The sequence below is a fragment of the Impatiens glandulifera genome, chromosome 4 (assembly GCF_907164915.1).
Source record: "Impatiens glandulifera chromosome 4, dImpGla2.1, whole genome shotgun sequence".
NCBI lineage: Eukaryota > Viridiplantae > Streptophyta > Magnoliopsida > Ericales > Balsaminaceae > Impatiens > Impatiens glandulifera.
Window position 1 is genome coordinate 45196237 of NC_061865.1, and position 20272 is coordinate 45216508.

The window sequence follows — 20272 nt, forward strand, 5'->3', positions numbered from 1 at the left end:
TTGAATTTCTCAAATACTTTTGATTTCTTAGGAAAAAAATATACCAAATTCTTTTTAGATAAATCATCAATAAATGTTAGCACACATATGTTTTGATACTTACTAAGATTGAAGTGACAGATAATCTTGTGTTTCATTTTTGAACAAATGGGTCCATAGCTCAGTCTTGTGTTTCATTTTTGAACAAATGGGTCCATAGCTCAGTGGTAGAGCATTTGACTGCAGATCAAGAGGTCACCGGTTCGAACCCGGTTGGGCCCTTTTATAAAATTTGTACATGATATATAATTTTTTGATGATCAATAAATTACGTCAACCATGTAGTCATTTCTTTTGGAGGAAAGTTGGCACATATGTGAAGAGATTTCTTCTTTTATCTTGGTTGGTCTTTATATAAGTATATCCTTGGTTGGTCTTTAAATTCCAGAAATTGCTGGATGTTGTCTTGTGTGATCATCTTGGGTAAGTATTTGAACCACATGAAATTAATAAATAAAAAAATCATGGAGATGCGGGGGATCGAACCCCGTGCCTCTCGCATGCAAAGCGAGCGCTCTACGATTTGAGCTACATCCCCCTGTGTCAATAGTCAAATATGAATAATTATACAAAATCTAAATGTTTTTGACCATAGTTTTTATTATAATTCATTTAACTCATAGTTCTATATAATTAATACCAATACTTTCAATATATTTTATAAAGCACATATTATTGTTACCAATCTTAATTAGAAAGAAAATATTAAAGATGTAGAGTATTATTTTTTATGAGAGAATATTAAGAAGTTATAAAAAGTAGTAAAAGAATTTCTAAGAGAGTATTAAATAGGTTCCTCTATGAAGAATGAAATAATTGGATTTTTGGTGGTGGTATGAGGAGCTAGTCTAGAAAATAGTTGGCAAGTTTTCTAACAATTATACCAACCAGCTCTTGTAAAGAGTGCTTTAAATGATATAGTGTGAAAGCCTTTTTCAAAGTATGACCAAACATCGAATTTAGTGATTCTTTCATCAAATAAATAATCTTTTAAATAATTATTTTTAATTTATTTAAAAATACATATTTCTTTTAATCAAATTGTAATTTGATTATTTTAAATCTAAAAAATTATTTTAAATTGATCATAAAAATCATTATTATTATTCTAATCAACATGAAATCATACTAGGAATTCAATTATGCATTTAAATCAAAACGAGAATCACTAAACAAGCCTAACCTAAATTTAAGAAAACAAATTCACAAAACTTGCACCATTCTTGACAGTCATCAAATCTCAATACATGATTATTTTTTTTCACCAATATATTTCAAATTGTTCATAAAATATTTTTATCCTTCAAGTTTACACTTGAAGGAGACAATTTAAAATTTTCAGCCAAGTTCTAAATTTGATGAATCTTCAACAAGCTAATTCTTTAATTTCTGATTAAGCAATTAGTTCATAGGTAAATTTAGGATTATAAGCAAACATACGAAACAAGAATTGGTGAAGAAATGAAGAAGATATGAACTAAAGTATTCTAGAAAAAATTTCAATCGCGTTCTCTAATGACAAATAAAATTGTCACTTAAATATAGCGTAGAAAGATTCCTAGAGTAACTTTCTATCAAGTTTCTTTCAAGTTTTGATCACTCGCAGATGATCATCACCTTTTTGTGGCAAGTTTTAGGATGAAAAAAATAAGATCCTCTTATCACCTTTTTTCTCTCTCATATTTTCTGCTAACTAATTCTAAATGACTCTAGAAATCTATTTATACCAATCCTAATCTTTAATTTAATCTAACTCAAACTGAATCCCCATATTATCCTTCATTTGTTACAGATTAAAGTCAGATTAAAGTCAGCGAGATTTGGGCATAAAAAATGGATCTTAGCAATGTAGGCAAAGTCCTTGTGTCGTCGTGGTCAGCACGGTCTGGATCATAAAGGAAGTTACGATTTTGTTGTTCATCCATATCAATATGTTCTTGAGTTCTTCATTAGACAAGATGAATAGTCAAGTTCTGTATTCTCCCACAATTTATGACGTTCCGTTAACTAACTGTTAGCGATCCGTTAGCAACTAACTATATATGGGCGTTCCGTCAAGGTACAATTAATTTTTCTATTTAGTGTGCATGACTCATTCCTGGCCTTCGGATCAGTACTGGAGGTTGATGAGTGTTAGATGACCCCCTGCTGTAACGCTTTTTCCTAGTTTATGCTATAACTGGATCACTGAAAAATAAACTCTAAGTCTTTTTTGATTTCTTGTATTTCTTCAATCCTTTTCAGCTATATTTTTTTAATTGCAAGGAATTAAACACAACATTAAATCTCACAACAATATATTTTTATTTTTATTTATTTCGTTTCTAATCTTCCATTATTATTTATTTATTTATTAGTGTTTTATTTTACAATATCTTGACAATCCCCTCTTTTAGCCTAGCGGCAACAAGAGTTGGATATCCCCAGCCTCCTTAAGAGGTCTTGGGTTCGAGTTTGTCAAACGACAAGTTTTGTGCCTGGTTAAATTGTTAAGTTTATTTGCGTGATATGTGTTTAACACCTTGTGGCCACATTTTTATCCCCTCTTTTAGCATAGCAGCAACAAGAGGTGGATATACTTAGACTTCTTAAGGTCATGGGTTCGAGCCCGTTAGACGGCAAGTTCTTCACCTAGTTAAATGTTTAAGTGTGTTCGTGAGCTTTGTGCTTAACCCGCTGTAACATTTTTTATTATATCTTGGCCACATTGACTTATTTTTGTTTTAATTATTATTCAAGTAAATCTATTTAAATAAAAAATATCCGAATTTAATTTCAAAATCGGATTTTTGTTCTTGAGCTCTAGCTCTCGAATTACATTTTGAAAACTTTCCTAACATCTTATAAATGATGTTAGGAATGGTTTTGGATCAATCCTAGTTGATTTTAAGCATGTTTTTAAAAAATCAAGATTTTCAAAAATTTAGATAATCTCGGTTCTGAAATTGGTCAAAACTCATACATAGTTTTATTATTTTGGTTACATTTGATTTTATGAGGGGTAAGGAAGCTATTGATAAATATCTTATACCTTGTTAAACCCTAAAATTGAAATCCTGATTTTGCTTGAAATATGATCAAACCAAATAAGACATCATCCCGATCGAATGGTGCATTTGAATGATGTTATAAATGATCATTGGGACTAGATGAAGAATCACATACCCTCAGATTGAAGGATAAAGGCCCCAATCAAAATCATCAAACTTACAGTTTGATGTTTTTGACGTCTCATTGAAGGTCTTGCCTATGTTTGATTTCCACCGAGAAAATCGAACACTCCCCAGCACCTGACCGAGAAACCCCGCACCCGACCGATGGTTTTTTAGCATGAGCTAGATTTTCTACCGAAAAAATAAGCCCGTCATGGTTTCCGAATGAGGAAGCTTTTCCTCGACCGAGAACTTCCCTACACCTAACCGATGGACTTCCGCATCCGATCGAAGAATATTGGCCACGACCGAGAATCTCTCGCACCCGACCGAGGAATCTCGGCCTAGACCGAGAACTCTCCTACACCCAATCGAGGAGTCTTAGGTTTGACAGAGGATCTCTCACACTCAATCAAGTGTCTAACACCCCAAACGAAGGAGTTTTAGACCGCGACCGAGAGATCAAAACCCTCAACCTAGAGGACCGGTCCTAGGACCCATTTGTTTGGGATTTTAATTTTAAAAATTGTTATTATTAAATTAAAAGCGCAAACCATTTTCAAAAAAACTAAAAAAATAGAAAACGGTTTCAAAATATTTTTAAAATATCCTCATAAAATTTTTTTGATAAGAGTCTGCTTGAATTTATTTCTAAATTCTAACATCTTACACTAATATTTTTCAGGTACCCTTCCCGATAATCATCTCCCTCGATCATAGTACCAACATTTAAATATTATTTTATAATTTTAAATGCAATAAAACTATGCATATTAGGATTTAAAAAAGAATTGGTCAATTAAAATATAATAAAACAATTTTTTTAAAAGATAAGATTTTTTTTATAAATTAAAGATCATTCTCTAACGGGTGCGGAGGATATAGTGCGGAAACCTTTTTTAGAGTATCACCAAATATCGAATTTAAAAGAATCTTTTGTTAAAATTACGTTTATATACGTATATAAAATATTTTATTGATTTTAAATCAAAAATTAATTGGTGACTCTTTCATCAAATAAATAATCTTTTAAATATATATTTTTTAATTTATTTAAAAATACATGTTTCTTTTAAGCAAATTGTGATTTGATTATTTTAAATCCAAAAAATTATTTAAAATTGATCATAAAAAAATTAATTATTGTTATAATTAATCAAAATAATTTTTTTACAAATCTTTTAAATAATGTTTTATTAAAATATTTTCGACACACAAACCGATGTTGAAATTTCTAGAATCTCAAACTTTTCCGGGACAAGAGATTTCTGGGTGTTACACTATGATTTATATGAAATCAAGAAAAACTCAACTGAATGTCAATTAAAGAATATAAATCACAATGAATTTTTTAATTTGAATCAAAAGTTTATGCCTATAACATAATTCATTTGGCTCAATTATCTTGATTTCTAAAGCCATAGACAAACTTAACAATTGATTTGAATGTGTCTAAGCAAACTAGAAGTCCTAACCCAACTTGTAGCATTGGTCGGAGTCTCGCTGGACAAAGGAAGAAGAGATAAAAAAAATATTTAGATTCTTCAAATGTAATTATAACAATTCAATTTTTATTCTAATCAACATGAAATCATCCTAAGAATTCAATTATGCATTTAAATCAAAACAAGAATCACTAAAAAAGCCTAACCAAAAAATTTTGAAAACAAATTCACAGAACTTGTACCATTCTTGCCAGTCATCAAATCTCAACACATGATCAATTTCTTTTCACCAACATCCTTCAAATCGTTCATAAAATATTTTTTTGTCATCTCCTTCAAGTTTACACTCAAAGGAGACAATTTAAAATTTTCAGTCTAGTTCTAAATTAGGTGAATCTTTTCAAAGATAATTCTTTAATTTCTGATTAAGAAATTAGTTCATAGGTAAATTTAGGATTATAATCAAACAAATGAAACAAGAAATGGTAAAGAAATGAAGTAGATATGAACTAAAGTATTCTAGAACAAATTTCAATCGTGTTCTTTAATTACAAGTAAAATTGTCACTTAAAAATAGTGTAGAAATCTTCATAGAGTCCTAGAGTAACTTTCTATCAAGTTTATTTCAAGATTTGATCTAACTGATCACTCTCAAACTGAAATCCCCATATTAACCTTCATTTGTTACAGCTTGAAATCAACGAGACTTGGGCATCAAGACTAGATCTTGGCAATGCAGGAAAATTCCTTATGTCGTCGCGTTCAGTATGGGCTTGATCTCACGTCGAATGGTTTCTCATAGAGGAAGTTACAATTTTATCGTTTATCCTATTTAACATGTTCTTGAGTTCTTTATCAAAGAAGATAAATAGTCATGTACTATAATCTCCCACGATTTTTGGCATTCCGTTTTCTAACCGTTAACGATCCGTTAGCAACTAATTGTATTCAGACGTTCTGTCAAGGTAAAATTAGTTTTTCCGTTTAGTGGGCTTGGCTCATTCCTGGACTTTGGATTATTACTAAAAGGTTAACGAGCGTTAGATGACCTGCTGTAACGCTTTCTCCTAGTTTCTACTACACTGGATCACTGTCAAACAAATTCAAAATCTTTTTTAATTTCTTACATTTCCTCAATCCTTTTCAGCACTATTTTTTTTATTTTCTACAAGAAATTAAACTAACATTAAATTTCAAAACAATATATTTTTATTTTTATTTATTTCATTTAATATTTTAATCTTCCATTATTATTATTTATTTATTTAGTAGTATTTTATTTTACTATATCTTTGTCATCCACTCTTTTATCCTAGCGACAATAAGATACGAATATTTTCAGCCTCCTTGAGAGGTCCTAGGTTTGAGCCCGTCAGGCAAGAAGTTATGCGCCTCTTTAAATTGTTAAGTGTGTTTGCGAGCTATGTGATTAACCCCTTTTGACCACATTTTTATCCCCTCTTCTAGCATAGCAGCAATAAGAGGTGAATATTCTCAACCACCTGAGGTCCTAGGTTTGAGCCCGTCATACGACAAGTTCTGCACCTAATTAAATGGTTAAGTGTGTTTGCGGGATATGTGCTTAACGTGTTGTCCTATTTTTTAGTATATCTTGACCACATTGCCTTATTTCTGTATTCATTTTTAATATTTCGATACATTTAATTTATTTATTTACGAAATTTATTTAATTCCTCGGGTGTTAAAAATTAGTGTCCGGTGCGTAGGGCCGATCCCCGTGTGATTTGTTTGTGTTAAATGTATAGTTAGTTCTTGTCTTGTTTAGGCATTTGGTGCCTTCTCTATCGGCACATACATATATGATGGTGGTGTAACATAGTTTAATGAGTTGGTCTCTACCGCCAAACTATAAGGTAGTTAATTCCACTAGCATCTTCAAGACTACGACTGAGATGGCGTCGTTGATAGTGAAGAACTTGCCGAACACCAATAAATTTTGGTACGTAAACTGTTGATGAAGTCAGTCGCCAAGAGTAACATACATACTAGAGAAGCACCAACCACGTAAATGCATATCCATCCAAAGGAGCCTTATATTTTTTCGATGGTTGCGATTGCGGCGACACGCATTCCATTAGGAAACTCTTGACAAGTTGAGTAAAATAATTTTGGTTAACAATGCATTAGGAGAGTCAATCATATACCTTGAGTTATCACGGGTATGCTACAAGTTTCTTCTTTTCCTTTTCTCTGGGATATATATGTTCTTTTTTTCTTTTTATTTATTAGTATACTATAATTAACACACATATTTCTCAATCATTAACCTAAGGTAATGACATACATGAAATCATAAAATACAATTATTAACCTAAGATAATGCCACACAAGAAAGCAGAAAATACAATTATTAACCTAAGGTAATACCACACATAAAATCTTAAAATACAATTATTCATAAAATTATTCAACATTAGAGGACTTAAGGAAATGCCACACATGAAATCACAAATTCAAGTTCAAGTTAAAGGCTCATGTTACTGAGATGATGACTCATTATGCTAAGATGATGATACTCTTGCGATAGATGGTGTAGACATCACTACTTTGCATGTTGCCCTGTTATGACCTTGACCACCAAATGAGCTGCATCGTCTCCAAACCTTACGAGGCTCATCTTGAGATGACCTACGCTTTGTTATTGACTATCCTTTCTTAACCTTAAAAGGTGATTTTAGGCACACTCGTTGTTTGATATTTTCGAGAATATCTCAAGCATCTTCATGACAAACTAGATAACATGTCTCCGCATATGTATTCTACCACGATTCAGTTGAGTAATATTTGAAAAAGATAACGATTCAACATGTGAGCAATTGGTTAGATAGATTCAACATGTGAGAAATTGGTTACCTTGAGCAAAACTTATAGGGATCCAATTTCCAGGTACGGACATCAGCCATGGCACGAGTACAAGGAAGACCAGATACATCAAATACCCTACAATTACATGTCATTCCTTTGAAGTCAACATTAAAATCAGATTCACCATCATGTGCATAAAACTCAAATTAGTTAAGTGGATTGACGTTATATAATCTAACCTTCTAGACTTGCTCACATATGAACTTTTCATAATATTGAAATAAACGTTCTGTGTCATTGGACGATTTTTCTATACTATTATGAAACCATTATTGTATTGTGAATCTTAAATAGTCAGCTAATATTGTTATGGGATACTTTCTAGCATTCATGCTCTAACTATTTAGACTCTCGGCGTAATTGCTTGTCATTTGATTATATCGTTTACCGGGGAAAAAGGTACGACTTCATCTCTCCAACCCAATATCTTCCAAATAGACGAAAATATGAGGGTCCTTAGTCTTGATATTGTCAAAATGCCGATTGAACTTTGAGACTGTGTATGCGCGAGAAGTCAAATCAAATTTTGTGTGGTAGTGATCAGTTTTAAATTTGGCCATAATATTAATCTTGATGTGTTATGTACATTTATCGTGATATGCTTCTGGAAAAACCACACACAAGGCATTGACAATACTTGGGTGTCTATCGGATACGAAGATGTGATTCAGGACTGACTCAATTGTTTCTCTTAGTTTTTGCATGAAATATGCCATGAGTTATTATTCTCTGAATCAACAACGCCAAAAGTAATAGGATAAAGTTGTTCATTTGCATCCAATGATATAGCCACCAATAGTTTACCTCCAACCTCGTGTTTAAGAAAACTGACATCAACGCACAATATAGGACGACAACAACTTCTGAAACCCCTAACTAAGACGCCTAGGGACATGAACATATACATGAAATGGACGAGCTCATCTGTCTAGATGTCTGTTATGGTACCCGGATAATTCATCTCTAACATGTACAAATATGATGTCAATTTACCATAGAAATCCGCTACAGTTCTACGCATCGTCAATTTACATGGATCTCCAAGCCTTATTATAACTCATATTTATTTCATAATTTCTCTACATTTCTTCCATTATTTTTCTTAGGCATTTGGTCATGGTGATGGTCCATGTACTTACTCTTCCTGCATTCCTCAATAACCCATGATAGTGCTTGCCTCGTCATAATTAAACATGTGTGATTTTTTACAAATTTTCGAATCTCAAACATCTCCGAGAATTTTATTTTCACAGTACGCAATCTCCACTTGCAATTCTCATCCAAACATTTCACATACCAAAGATATTTTATTGACTTCTACACTTTGAATTTAAAATGATTAGTCATTGCATATTTATGTAACCTCAGTTGAATTCTTTTTTATTCTCAAACAACGTACTCACTTCCAATATGATTTCACAAGTTAATGTCTTAGGTATCGGATTTCACTACTTGGTATGGTACTAGAAACTCAATCATTGCTTAGATTGGTATTAGCAACCCAATCACTACTTGGTTTGGTAGTAGCAATCCAATCACTACTTGGTGTGATACTAGTAACTCAATCACCAATTTCCTAATTCAGACGCCAACATGGGTTACTAGCAACCCAATCACTAACCCCTCATTCAAACGCAAACATGGGTCTTCTTCATTTACTAATATGTCATTTTGAGTTTCAAAGACATCTTCATGCTGCTAAAATATCAGGAATACGTCAGGATCATGATTTTCTGTAACCACTACACTTTCTTGAGTTGGGTTTCTAGGTAGTGACTTCTCTACTAAAAAGACACACAATATAGTGCAATGGTGGATTGACATTGTGATAGGATTGGCTTTATGGATAGATACGGGGGTCTGGCTAAGAATGAAGGCTTATGGAAAATGGGTTGAAAAAAATCATGTTAAGGATTTAATTCGCTTTCTATTCTACACAAACACTTGTAAACACTTGAAACATATTCAAGGCGGAATTATTTACTTGGGTTTGAAGCACAAGATGAAATATGAAAAGATGACAGAAATGAAAGAACACAGCAATTTGTTTATGGATGTTCGGAGAAACTCTCCTACGTCACCCCTTCTTCCAACCACCGAAAGGATTCACTATAATATGATTCGAATCAAATACAGTTTACACACATTTAGTTCACTATTGAACATAACACTTTTTGTTCAATTACAAAATGAAGAATATCACTCAGCAAAAATTGTTTTGATTCTAGCTCTCTCTTGTTTCACACACAGTACAATCAGAAAGCAGCTTCACAGTATGAATATTCAAAGGCTTGAATTCTCTCAAGATCGGCAAGTTCGTAAGGTTAGCAGTTCTTCTTGTTAAGGCAGATTGTCCGTTGTCCTTTAGATTTGTTAAATACTGAGCAGGAGCTAACGGTCGAATCTTTTAGAATGATACGTGGAACTCTTCCATTGGAAAACCTCCATTGTACACAGCAGGTTCTGAGCACAAGAATCGTGGTCGTACATCACTGGTAGTGCGCCGAATATTCCATCAGGGATGTACCTTCAAAACAAGTAATGTGAGGAAAATTCTCTTACGTGGCATTCCTTGGTTGGTTGCATATAGCTGTTGTACTAATCTTCACTAGAGAGTGGAGCAGGAGTAGGGTACAGCTATAGCACGTTGGTAGGTGAATGCTAGCTTCAAGCATACTGCTTAAAATGAGCATTAGACGTATTTCAGTTAGACGGATTGTGAAAATCAGTCTAATGAAATCAAACATCTCCTTCTAATAACCGAGTCTATTAGACTGCATGGTCTAATAGAATTAGACTACACGTCTAAATACAATAACCATTAGACTGCACGTCTAACTCCACAGAGTTAGACATCACGTCTAATTCTAGTTCTACCTCAGACTTGTCTGAAGGAGTTAGACTCACGTCTAACTTTCACTTAATTAGTCTACACGTCTAATTATCCAATAACCATTAGACTGTACGTCTAACTCCACTGAGTTAGACTACACGTCTAATTCCGGTTCTACCTCAGACTTGTCTGAAGGAGTTAGACTCACGTCTAACTTTCACTAATTAGACTACACGTCTAATTATCCAATAACCATTAGACTGTACGTCTAACTCCACTAAGTTAGACTACACGTCTAATTCCGGTTCTACCTCAGACTTGTCTGAAGGAGTTAGACTCACGTCTAACTTTCACTTAATTAGACTACACGTCTAATTACAATAACCATTAGACTGTACGTCTAACTCCACTGAGTTAGACTACGCGTCTAATTCCGGTTCTATCTCAGACTTGTCTGAAGGAGTTAGACTCACGTCTAACTTTTACTAATTAGACTACACGTCTAATTATCCAATAACCATTAGACTGTACGTCTAACTCCACTAAGTTAGACTGCGCGTCTAATTCCGGTTCTACCTCAGACTTGTCTGAAGGAGTTAGAATCACGTCTAACTTTCACTTTTTGTTAGACTGCACGTCTAACTCCACTGAGTTAGACTGCACGTCTAATTCCGCACATATTAGACTATCCGTCTAATTGCAAATATATTAGACTACACGTCTAACTCCGATGAGTTAGACTGTACGTCTAATTCCATTCATTTATTAGACTACACGTCTAATTCCGAATATCTATTAGACCATCCGTCTAATTACAAGTCTATTAGACTACACGTCTAACTCCGCTGAGTTAGACTGTACGTCTAATTTCGAATACATTAGACTTATGTCTAATTCCTTATACATTAGACTACACGTCTAACTCCGATGAGTTAGACTGTACGTCTAATTTTATTCATTCATTAGACTACACGTCTAACTCCGATGAGTTAGACTGTACGTCTAATTCTATGCATTCATTAGACTACACGTCTAACTCCGATGAGTTAGACTGTACGTCTAATTTTATGCATTCATTAGACTACACGTCTAACTCCGATGAGTTAGATTGTACGTCTAATTTTATGCATTCATTAGACTACACGTTTAACTCCGATGAGTTAGACTGTACGTCTAATTCTATGCATCTAATGTCAAAATCGGTGTATTGACCCTCATTAGAGCCAAGTCTTATGAAGTATGATTTCGATACACCTGCATCAAAACTCATAAGTCATTTCATCATCAAAATCTCAATGGTTAAATTATTTCAACACTTAGTCAAAATAATTTGACCCAACACATTGTTTATGTTAAAGAACTTCACATCCATATCTTGTTTGATATTAGTTATAGTAGAAAATTTGACATCCATACTTGGTGTATTATACTTGGTTTGAAAAACTAAATCATTTCTAAATTTGTCAACATTAGTAGCGTAAGTTATGTAGAATTTAGGGAACATTCAAACCTTTGGATGATTTTGCATTAAAATGACTAACACCACTCGTAATTTTCAACTCTCCATCATAGTAAAAAATTATTTGAGTTGCAATTGAAAATAGTTAAACGATAATTATTTGAACTAGAAAGTTGAATGTATTAATAATACGCGTAAGGAGCATTGCAATACGCTTATTATATAATTTTTCACGTGTAATATGTAACGAACTGGGGGCAAGAGTCATTTTTGTAAAGTTTATAAGCGGGGTCATTAGAATTTCATCCATTATCAAAATCTCTTCAAATTTCCCTTTTCCGGTCTCTCATCCATTATCAAAATAGCGTCTGTTTCATCTCATCATGCAATCAATTCCCTCATTGGTATAAACGTGTACAAACTTCCTCCTAACCAGTTCCCCTCATTTCTGACCAGTCGGTCCTGCCTTTCCCGGTTCAGATGTTCCGCTGGCCAGACTGGAATCTGCACCCGCCTTGTCAGGTTTATAAAGGAGAAGGCGAAAAACAACGTTGATAAGCTCTTTTCTGGATTCTCAAATACTCGAGACAACTTGGAATCTCTTCGACACCGTTCACTTCCTCGATGAATTAAAAGAGGTATTCCTTTCTTCGTTTCTTTTTGCTCCTATTTTTAACTAAGGATTGAACTGAAAATTTTACCTATTTTGTTGCTAGTTCTTATCTTCTAATGTTGGATTATCTGACGGATTTGCAGTAGCATGCTTTAAAAAGTGAGAGTGTTTTCTATGCGATGATTAGTTCTTGAAAATGTTGTGTCTTATCTCATACTTGAAGGCTGCTAGTAGCTGATTTTGGACCGAAGATTACTGTTAAGATCGTGGGGAGTTTAACTGATTTAGGTTTAAAGTTTATCTTCTTTGTAGAATATCTTGAAAAGGAGTGTGCTGGACATTTTAACTAAGAAATCAAAGAAAACAGAGATTCAACTTGGTTTCAAGTTGGTGATATTGTAACATTGATATTACATGCATTGCTATGTGGTGTTCTAATTTGGAAGCATTTGTGTCTTATACAAGGAAACCAGCCTTGATCATGATTGCAGGTGTTAATGGATGTAAGTAAGACACTTCTGCCCTTATAATTCCTTAACATTTCAAGTCATAAATTGACAACAAAACTGAGAGAGGGAGGTCTGAGTTCTTGAATGAAAAGTTACAATACGTTACTGTTCTAACAATGGGTTGAATAGGTTGGTTAAGATTTTATTTCTTCCTTTAGTGTTTATGGGGGAGGGAACATGAATTGTTGAGCAAAGTTGTAAAACCAGGTTTCTTTGACTTGTTAATCCTGACCAACTAGAACATTACTGATGACTAAATGATCAACAAATTGATCCTTGATATCATCATAATTGCTAAAATTGATGTTAACCTAATGGGCTAGCTGAACAATATAAATGATGATCTTAACATGTATTGGCTTGGGGGAAATTCTGTTGACCATTTTTTAATGGTTAAAATAAAATTATAGAAGTTTTCTGTAATATATGACAAAACCATTAATACTCCACTTCACATATAGATATCTCCTTAAAGTAACTGCTATAACTGCTGTAACATTGATTATGGATAAGTTTAATTTTGTAAAGCCTCTAACATTCTGTATGTGTAGCTTCCAATCTAGATTTTGTGAGTAGAAGTGTTGGTCTATTCAATTTTAGGACAAAATGTGAGATTGTGGTGGCTGAAAAGGGTATCTTAAGATTATGAGTATGTCTTATCTAGTTTAGCCTATCTTGTTGGTGACAAAACTTCTGGCAATCATTCTTAAGTTCTTCCTTGATAGTTTTTCACAGGCTGTGAAAAGAGGTAAAGAGCAAGGAGTTGATGTTGTCTTGTGTCATAGTCATACATCTGGATGTAAGCATTTGAACCTTAAATTATATTCCATCATCACCTGTAATTCTGCTCTAATGATGATGTAGCAACTATTTCTTTTTCTTGTATAGGTGTACTCACTAACTACAGCTTGATGGAAGAATTGATTGCTAGCAAAAAAACGGTAACCAAAATTGTTTCTGGTGCACCAAATGTAAGTCTTCTGATTTTGTCATGTACGCAGTAAATTTATCTTTTCTTTTGTCCAATTTCCACTAGTTTACATATTATCTTCAAGAAATTTGATTTATAAAGGATACATTGCATAAGTCTATAGTTCTGACATGAATCCTCCGACAAAAGCCGAGATTGGGTGAAATAAGATGCAAACTGCTTTATTTTGTTCAAATAATTCCCAATTTAACAGTTTTTCAGTAACTAAGTTCATTTTACATATGTTACAAATCGTGCATTTTCAAGCATTAAAGAAATTCAACTTTCTATAGTGTAGATCATGTCAATCAAATATTTACTAAGGTGATGTTTGAAAACATATCACTTAATCTAAATGATTTTGTACTTTTTTGTATTAAGTTAATTTGATGATTGTTATTTATAAATCACTTAACAAATCACTTAATAATCTAAATTTGATAATTCGGTAAGTTATTTACTATTTAACTTGGTAATAGAGTAAGAGCGTTTAAAGACAACTTTAACACATGCAGATTTATCAAATTATTTCACAATAATGGTAAAATAGTTTTAAGTACTTTCTAACATTAGTTCCATATTTTACCAAAATCAAAATATCAAAGTAATTAAATTTATATAATTTTATTTAGTTTTTTCAGCATTTAATTTTCAGTCACTTAACTAATTGAATACTTAAAATTCAGTATTCAACCTTTAGTACTTGATTTTTCAGTTTTATTAAACACACCCTATAATACAGGTTTTATCTAGGAATGTTGTAACTTGCTAGACATCCAACGTCTTATGATGAACTTTTACAGAAGATCCTTTTGGTTCTAGATGGAACAACTGGATTGCATATGCTTCCACAAGCAAAAGGGAGTTCAATGAGGTGACTTTCATTCTCTTTCTTTCTGGACTAAGTTTTACTTTTATAACAAACAATGAGTTTTCATAGCTTCACTAACTTTTCACCCACAAACTACGCATAGCCATGCTTTGTTTCTGAAGAAATTGTGATCTCTTGCTGCATGTTTGTTTTGTTTCCATTAGGATCCATTTAACATTTTTTGTTGATGACATTAATTATATCTAATAAAATATGACCTTTACATATGTTACAATATATTAATTCAATCTTAATTCGATAGAGCATTTCTATCTAAATTTCACAACCTCTCACAAAACCTTGTTTTTCGTCTTTAAAACAAAATGAAGTTAATTGAACATATGGGTCCATAGCTCAGTGGTAGAGCATTTGACTGCAGATCAAGAGGTCACCGGTTCGAACCCGGTTGGGCCCTTTTTAAAAGATCTACATGATATTTTGATAGAAATGAAGTCAAGAATGTAGTAATTTCTTTTGCATGAAAGCTTGCACATAGGTTAAAGAAGGAAGGGAAAAAGGTGAATAGTTATCCTTAGAAGTGGTAGTGAAATAGTCTAACTAATGCCTTGTATGTTGTTACAATGTTTTTCAGCTTAGCATCCTTATATTTTTTTGAAGAGATTTATTTTTTTATCCTTTGATCATTATATAAGTTACATTGTATCCTTCAAAGGCATGCTTCACATTGTTTTTTTCTGTTAAATTGCCTGATATTGCTTGCAGCGGGTGATACATTTAGGGCCACTGCTAGTGATCATCTAGAGATTTGGGTAGAGAGGACATGATGTGAGATTGTGGTGGCTGAAAAGGAAAATGCCAAGGCAGCATCGGGTATCTTAATCTAATTCAGTATCACATTCTTCTTCTTCCCATTCTAGATCAAGAATCTAATTGAAAATAACTTTTCAAATCATAATCCTAATATTCATTTTCTTCAATCACATCATCTTTACTAACTACAATTTTCCTGGAGATTGGATCATATATTCGATAAATTTTGGACTCATTACTTACTCCAAGAAAAATGAAGTGTCTTCTTTTATTTAGTTTAACCCTCCTTTGATCTAGAATATTCACAAAACCAAGGCTGTCAAAAATCTTAAAATGTCACAAAGATGGATTGATGTTGCTCGAAGCTTATTCATGTGTTTTCTTCTTTAGAAAAGCTGTGAAACTTCTTTTTAGAATGTGTACACCCCACTGAACTGGTCAGAAATCTTTAGGTATTCTTTTATTTAGCATACTTCTTCGTACAACATTCATAATGGTTATGTTCTTTTTTCTCTGTCAAGCCATTTTGTTGAGGTGTATGGTGAGTTGTGAGATTTCTTATTACCTCATTTGAATAACAAAATTCATTAAACTCAACATAGGTGAATTCACCACCTCTATGAGTCATTACAAGCAACTTGAAAGCCTTGAATTTCTCAAATACTTTTGATTTCTTAGGAAAAAAATATACCAAATCCTTTTTAGATAAATCATCAATAAATGTTAGCACACATATGTTTTGATACTTACTGAGATTGAAGTGACACATAATCTTGTGTTTCATTTTTGAACAAATGGGTCCATAGCTCAGTCTTGTGTTTCATTTTTGAACAAATGGGTCCATAGCTCAGACTGCAGATCAAGAGGTCACCGGTTCGAACCCGGTTGGGCCCTTTTCTAAAAATTGTACATGATATATATTTTTTTGATAATCAATAAATTACGTCAACCATGTGGTCATTTCTTTTGGAGGAAAGTTGGCACATATGTGAAGAGATTTCTTCTTTTATCTTGGTTGGTCTTTAAATTCAAGAAATTGCTGGCAGGTGATACATTTAGGGCAGCTGTAGGAAACTGTCAAGGCAGAAATTGCTGGCAGGTGATACATTTAGGGCAGCTGTAGGAAACTGTCAAGGCAACACTAGGTAACTTAAATTTATGAGTCTTGTGTGATCATCTTGAGGTAAGCATTTGAACCACATGAAATTAATAAATAAAAAAATTATGGAGATGCGGGGGATCGAACCCCGTGCCTCTCGCATGCAAAGCGAGCGCTCTACCATTTGAGCTACATCCCCATGTGTTAATATTCAAATATGAATAATTATACAAAATCTAAATGTTTTTCGGCCATAGTTTTATTATAATTCATGTAACTCATAGTTCTCTATAATTTATACCAACACTTTCAATATATTTTATAAAGCACATATTATTGTTACCAATCTTAATTAGAAAGAAAATATTAAAGATATAGAATATTATTTTTTATGAGAGAATATTAAGAAGTTATAAAAAGTAGTAAAATAATTTCTAAGAGAGTATTAAATAGGTTCATCTACGGAGAAAGAAATAATTGGATCTTTGGTGGTGGTACGAGGAGCTAGTCTGGAAAATAGTTGGTAAGTTTTCTAACAATTATACCAACCAACTCTTGTAAAGAGTGCTTTAAATGTGAATGGCCTTCTTTGTATGGATGACTGACTGCATGTCTTGCATGTGAAAAGAGGGTGGCAATTTGTTTTGCCCCTAAATTGGTTATGGTCACAGTAGAAGACGAAATACCTATGGAAATGAGTGGTATTTGACCTATCACTGCTTAATTCTGTTAATATATGCAGTAGAAGCATCCTATTCTTATGGTAGGTCAAACATGTTATATGCTCTTTTTATTTATCTAAGGAAAATTGGAGATATAAAACATTTTAACTTTAAAAATGAATAATGATACTAACTTAGGTTCAAATTTTAAGAGATGATAGTTTTTTTTAATAAATATTGGAAAAGTTACCTTAAGTGATTAGATATGTTGGATTACCTTGTGTAGTTGAAGTAAGAGATGACCTTTCTTGGGATTTTTACTTCTCTGCGAGTAATTTTGATTGGGGACACTTGTTGTTTTGTAATTGGATTCTCAAAAAGTATCATTTTGATATTGTAGACTATCTCTAACCACAAAATTCATTTTTAAACTTATTTTTGGTATAAATGTCACATCAAAAAATAATATTCTCCAATCGAAAAACCCATTCTCAAACTCAAAAGAATTTCTATAATATTCTTCTTTACATCAACTTTTATAACTTTTTAATATTACCTCATATATTTTTCAAACTTATAAAGTACACCACAATATTATAATATCATCTAATTATTTTTAAATTAATTGTAAATTAATTATAAAAATTTATTAAAAATTCAAAAATTACCATACATAAAAGACAAAAAATTAATATAAGATTGAAATAAAAAATTGTTCGTAAAAAGGAAATAATTTTTCAAATGTTGGAATTGTTGTATTCTTCCCATAAATGATTAATCATGCAATGTGATCTATTGCAATGTGATCTATTAAAGAATGTGATCTATTGGAGTGAAGAAAGCCAAACTGAAAAGAAAGATGAATGATTCATCATCGACCATCAATACCATTCATGAACAAAACAATACTTTTTGCTGAGTTAAAAAAAGTAATGACCAAATGCAATCCCATCTAGAAATGTAAAAAGTAAGGGATGAAAATAGAATTTTGTTTCAAGATGTGAGTTGTATAAAAGATCTCATAATTCGTGCATATGTTGAAGTTGAACATACCCGCATTTTGGAGAAAATAGCTCAACAAGTCCAATAAATTGCATTTTAAACTGATATATTTGGTCAATATTTCAATAATATTGGAGGAAGTCATGCGGATTAGTCGAATTATTAAATATTATTTGTTTGTTTCATAATTTGTAGTGTATTTTTATTTTGTTGTGTTTGTGTATTATTTTAATTTATCAAGTACTTTATATTTTTTTTGGATTATTGTAATGTATTTTGTAATTTTTATAATTATATTTATAATTATTATATATATAAATAATTATGTGTTTGTGTACGGTAGGAACGCATATATACGTGCTTTGGAGAGAAAATAAGAAATTCCATTTTAGGTATACGTATGCAACTCGGTTGAAGGTGAAATTCCGTTTTGGATATGAGTATACAACTCGGTTGGAGCTGAAATCCCATATTGGATATGAGTATGCAACTCGATTGGAGATGATCTTAGTAATGTGTGGAGTGGTTTTCTGACTAAATTTTTAAAAAAACATTATTTTGAAACTAGTTACTATTATACTTATTACAATTTATCTCTTAGAGCTTGTTTGATATATTTTTTTCAAAATTTTTTATTTGATATAAAATCTAAATGAGTTTTTATTTTGTTTAATTATTATATTAATTTTTTATTAAAAAATTAATATAATAAAAAAATTCAAATATTTTAACTATTAAAATAAGTAATTTATTAATTGAAATGATAGTGATTGATTGTAATTTAAGTGGATTAGTTAGTAGAGGTTATAATTCTAAATTTATGTTAACTTTCTACCTTGAATGATTGATTTAAAGATAATTTATATAAAACTCATAAGAAAAAACAAAACAAAAATCCATATCAATCTAGCTTTAATTGTTAATAAAGAAATTAAACAATACTCATTACTTATCACATTTGCAAAGCAAAAATGAAAACTTTAATAAATAAAAAGAAAATACTAATTATATCTTGGAAATTTAAGGGGCTAGTTTGAAAGAAAAAATTATACATTAATTCATGAGTGATGATAGGGGAGCGACTCTCCCACCTGACTGTCACTGTGGAAAAAAAGAAAAAAAACACGCTCTTTTTCGATTTTGATCAAATCATAGTCTTCTCCTATCGAAAAATAACTCACATAATCGAGTTATAGATTTCTATTTTCCTATGAAAACCCAAATCGAAAAAGAAGATGACCGTGAAGAAAAAACAACCACAAAGAAGACGACTACCACGAACAAGGTAGAGTAGCTCCAAATACTGAATACGTTAACATTAAATATTTTTAAAACTAATAATGATGTCTTATTCTTATGAATTGTAATGTTATTTAAATAAAAATGTATTTTCTTATAAAGAGAATTGTAATTGTTTTAAACTGATGGTAATGTTGATAAAATCAACTGTAATGTGTGAGAAACTAAAATGTAATGTTTGATAAATTAAAATGTAATGTTTGATAAATTAAACTGTAATTTTGATAAACTGAACTGTAATGTCATTTAAACAAAAATGTAATATCTTATAAACTGATCTGTAATATCTTATAAACTAAACTGTAATATTATTTAAACATATCCCTTCTTTTATTCTAGTGGTAATGAGAGATGAATATTAACCATAAATTCCTAGGTTTGAACACGTTAGACGACAATTTTTGCGCATACTTAATCCGTTGTCCTATTTTTATTTTCCAAAAAAAATATTATTTAAACTAAACTATAATTTTATTTAAATAAATTTTAATGTTATTTAAACTGAATTTTAACGTTTTTAAAAACTGATATGTAATTTCTTATAAATTAAACTATAATTTGTTTTAAAACCGAACTATAATTTCTTATAAACTGAAATATAATTTTTTATAACATAAAATGTAATGTCATTTAAACTGAACTGTAATGTCTTATAAACTGAA

At 31.7% G+C, this 20272-nt stretch overlaps 1 protein-coding gene and 4 non-coding genes across 6 annotated transcripts in view; 3 read left to right on the forward strand and 2 right to left on the reverse strand.

Moving 5' to 3' along the window:
- Nucleotides 1-189: 189 nt before the first annotated feature.
- TRNAC-GCA lies at nucleotides 190-261 on the forward strand. The gene has a single exon. It is a non-coding gene; the product is annotated as a tRNA-Cys (tRNA).
- A 243-nt stretch (nucleotides 262-504) lies between these two features.
- Nucleotides 505-577, reverse strand: TRNAA-UGC. The gene has a single exon. It is a non-coding gene; the product is annotated as a tRNA-Ala (tRNA).
- Nucleotides 578-12583: 12006 nt separating this feature from the next.
- LOC124935978 (cell division protein FtsY homolog, chloroplastic-like) overlaps nucleotides 12584-20272 on the forward strand; it is a 90592-nt gene continuing 82903 nt past the window's right edge. For both annotated transcript variants that reach the window (XR_007099081.1, XM_047476424.1), the window contains exons 1-2: nucleotides 12584-12930; nucleotides 13672-13735. Coding sequence is in view for 1 of the 2 variants with exons in the window: in XM_047476424.1 (XP_047332380.1) it covers nucleotides 12925-12930; nucleotides 13672-13735 (70 nt within the window). In the remaining variant the exon portion in view is untranslated. The remainder of the gene's footprint in view (nucleotides 12931-13671; nucleotides 13736-20272) is intronic.
- On the forward strand, nucleotides 15121-15192 carry TRNAC-GCA. The gene has a single exon. It is a non-coding gene; the product is annotated as a tRNA-Cys (tRNA).
- Nucleotides 16774-16846, reverse strand: TRNAA-UGC. The gene has a single exon. It is a non-coding gene; the product is annotated as a tRNA-Ala (tRNA).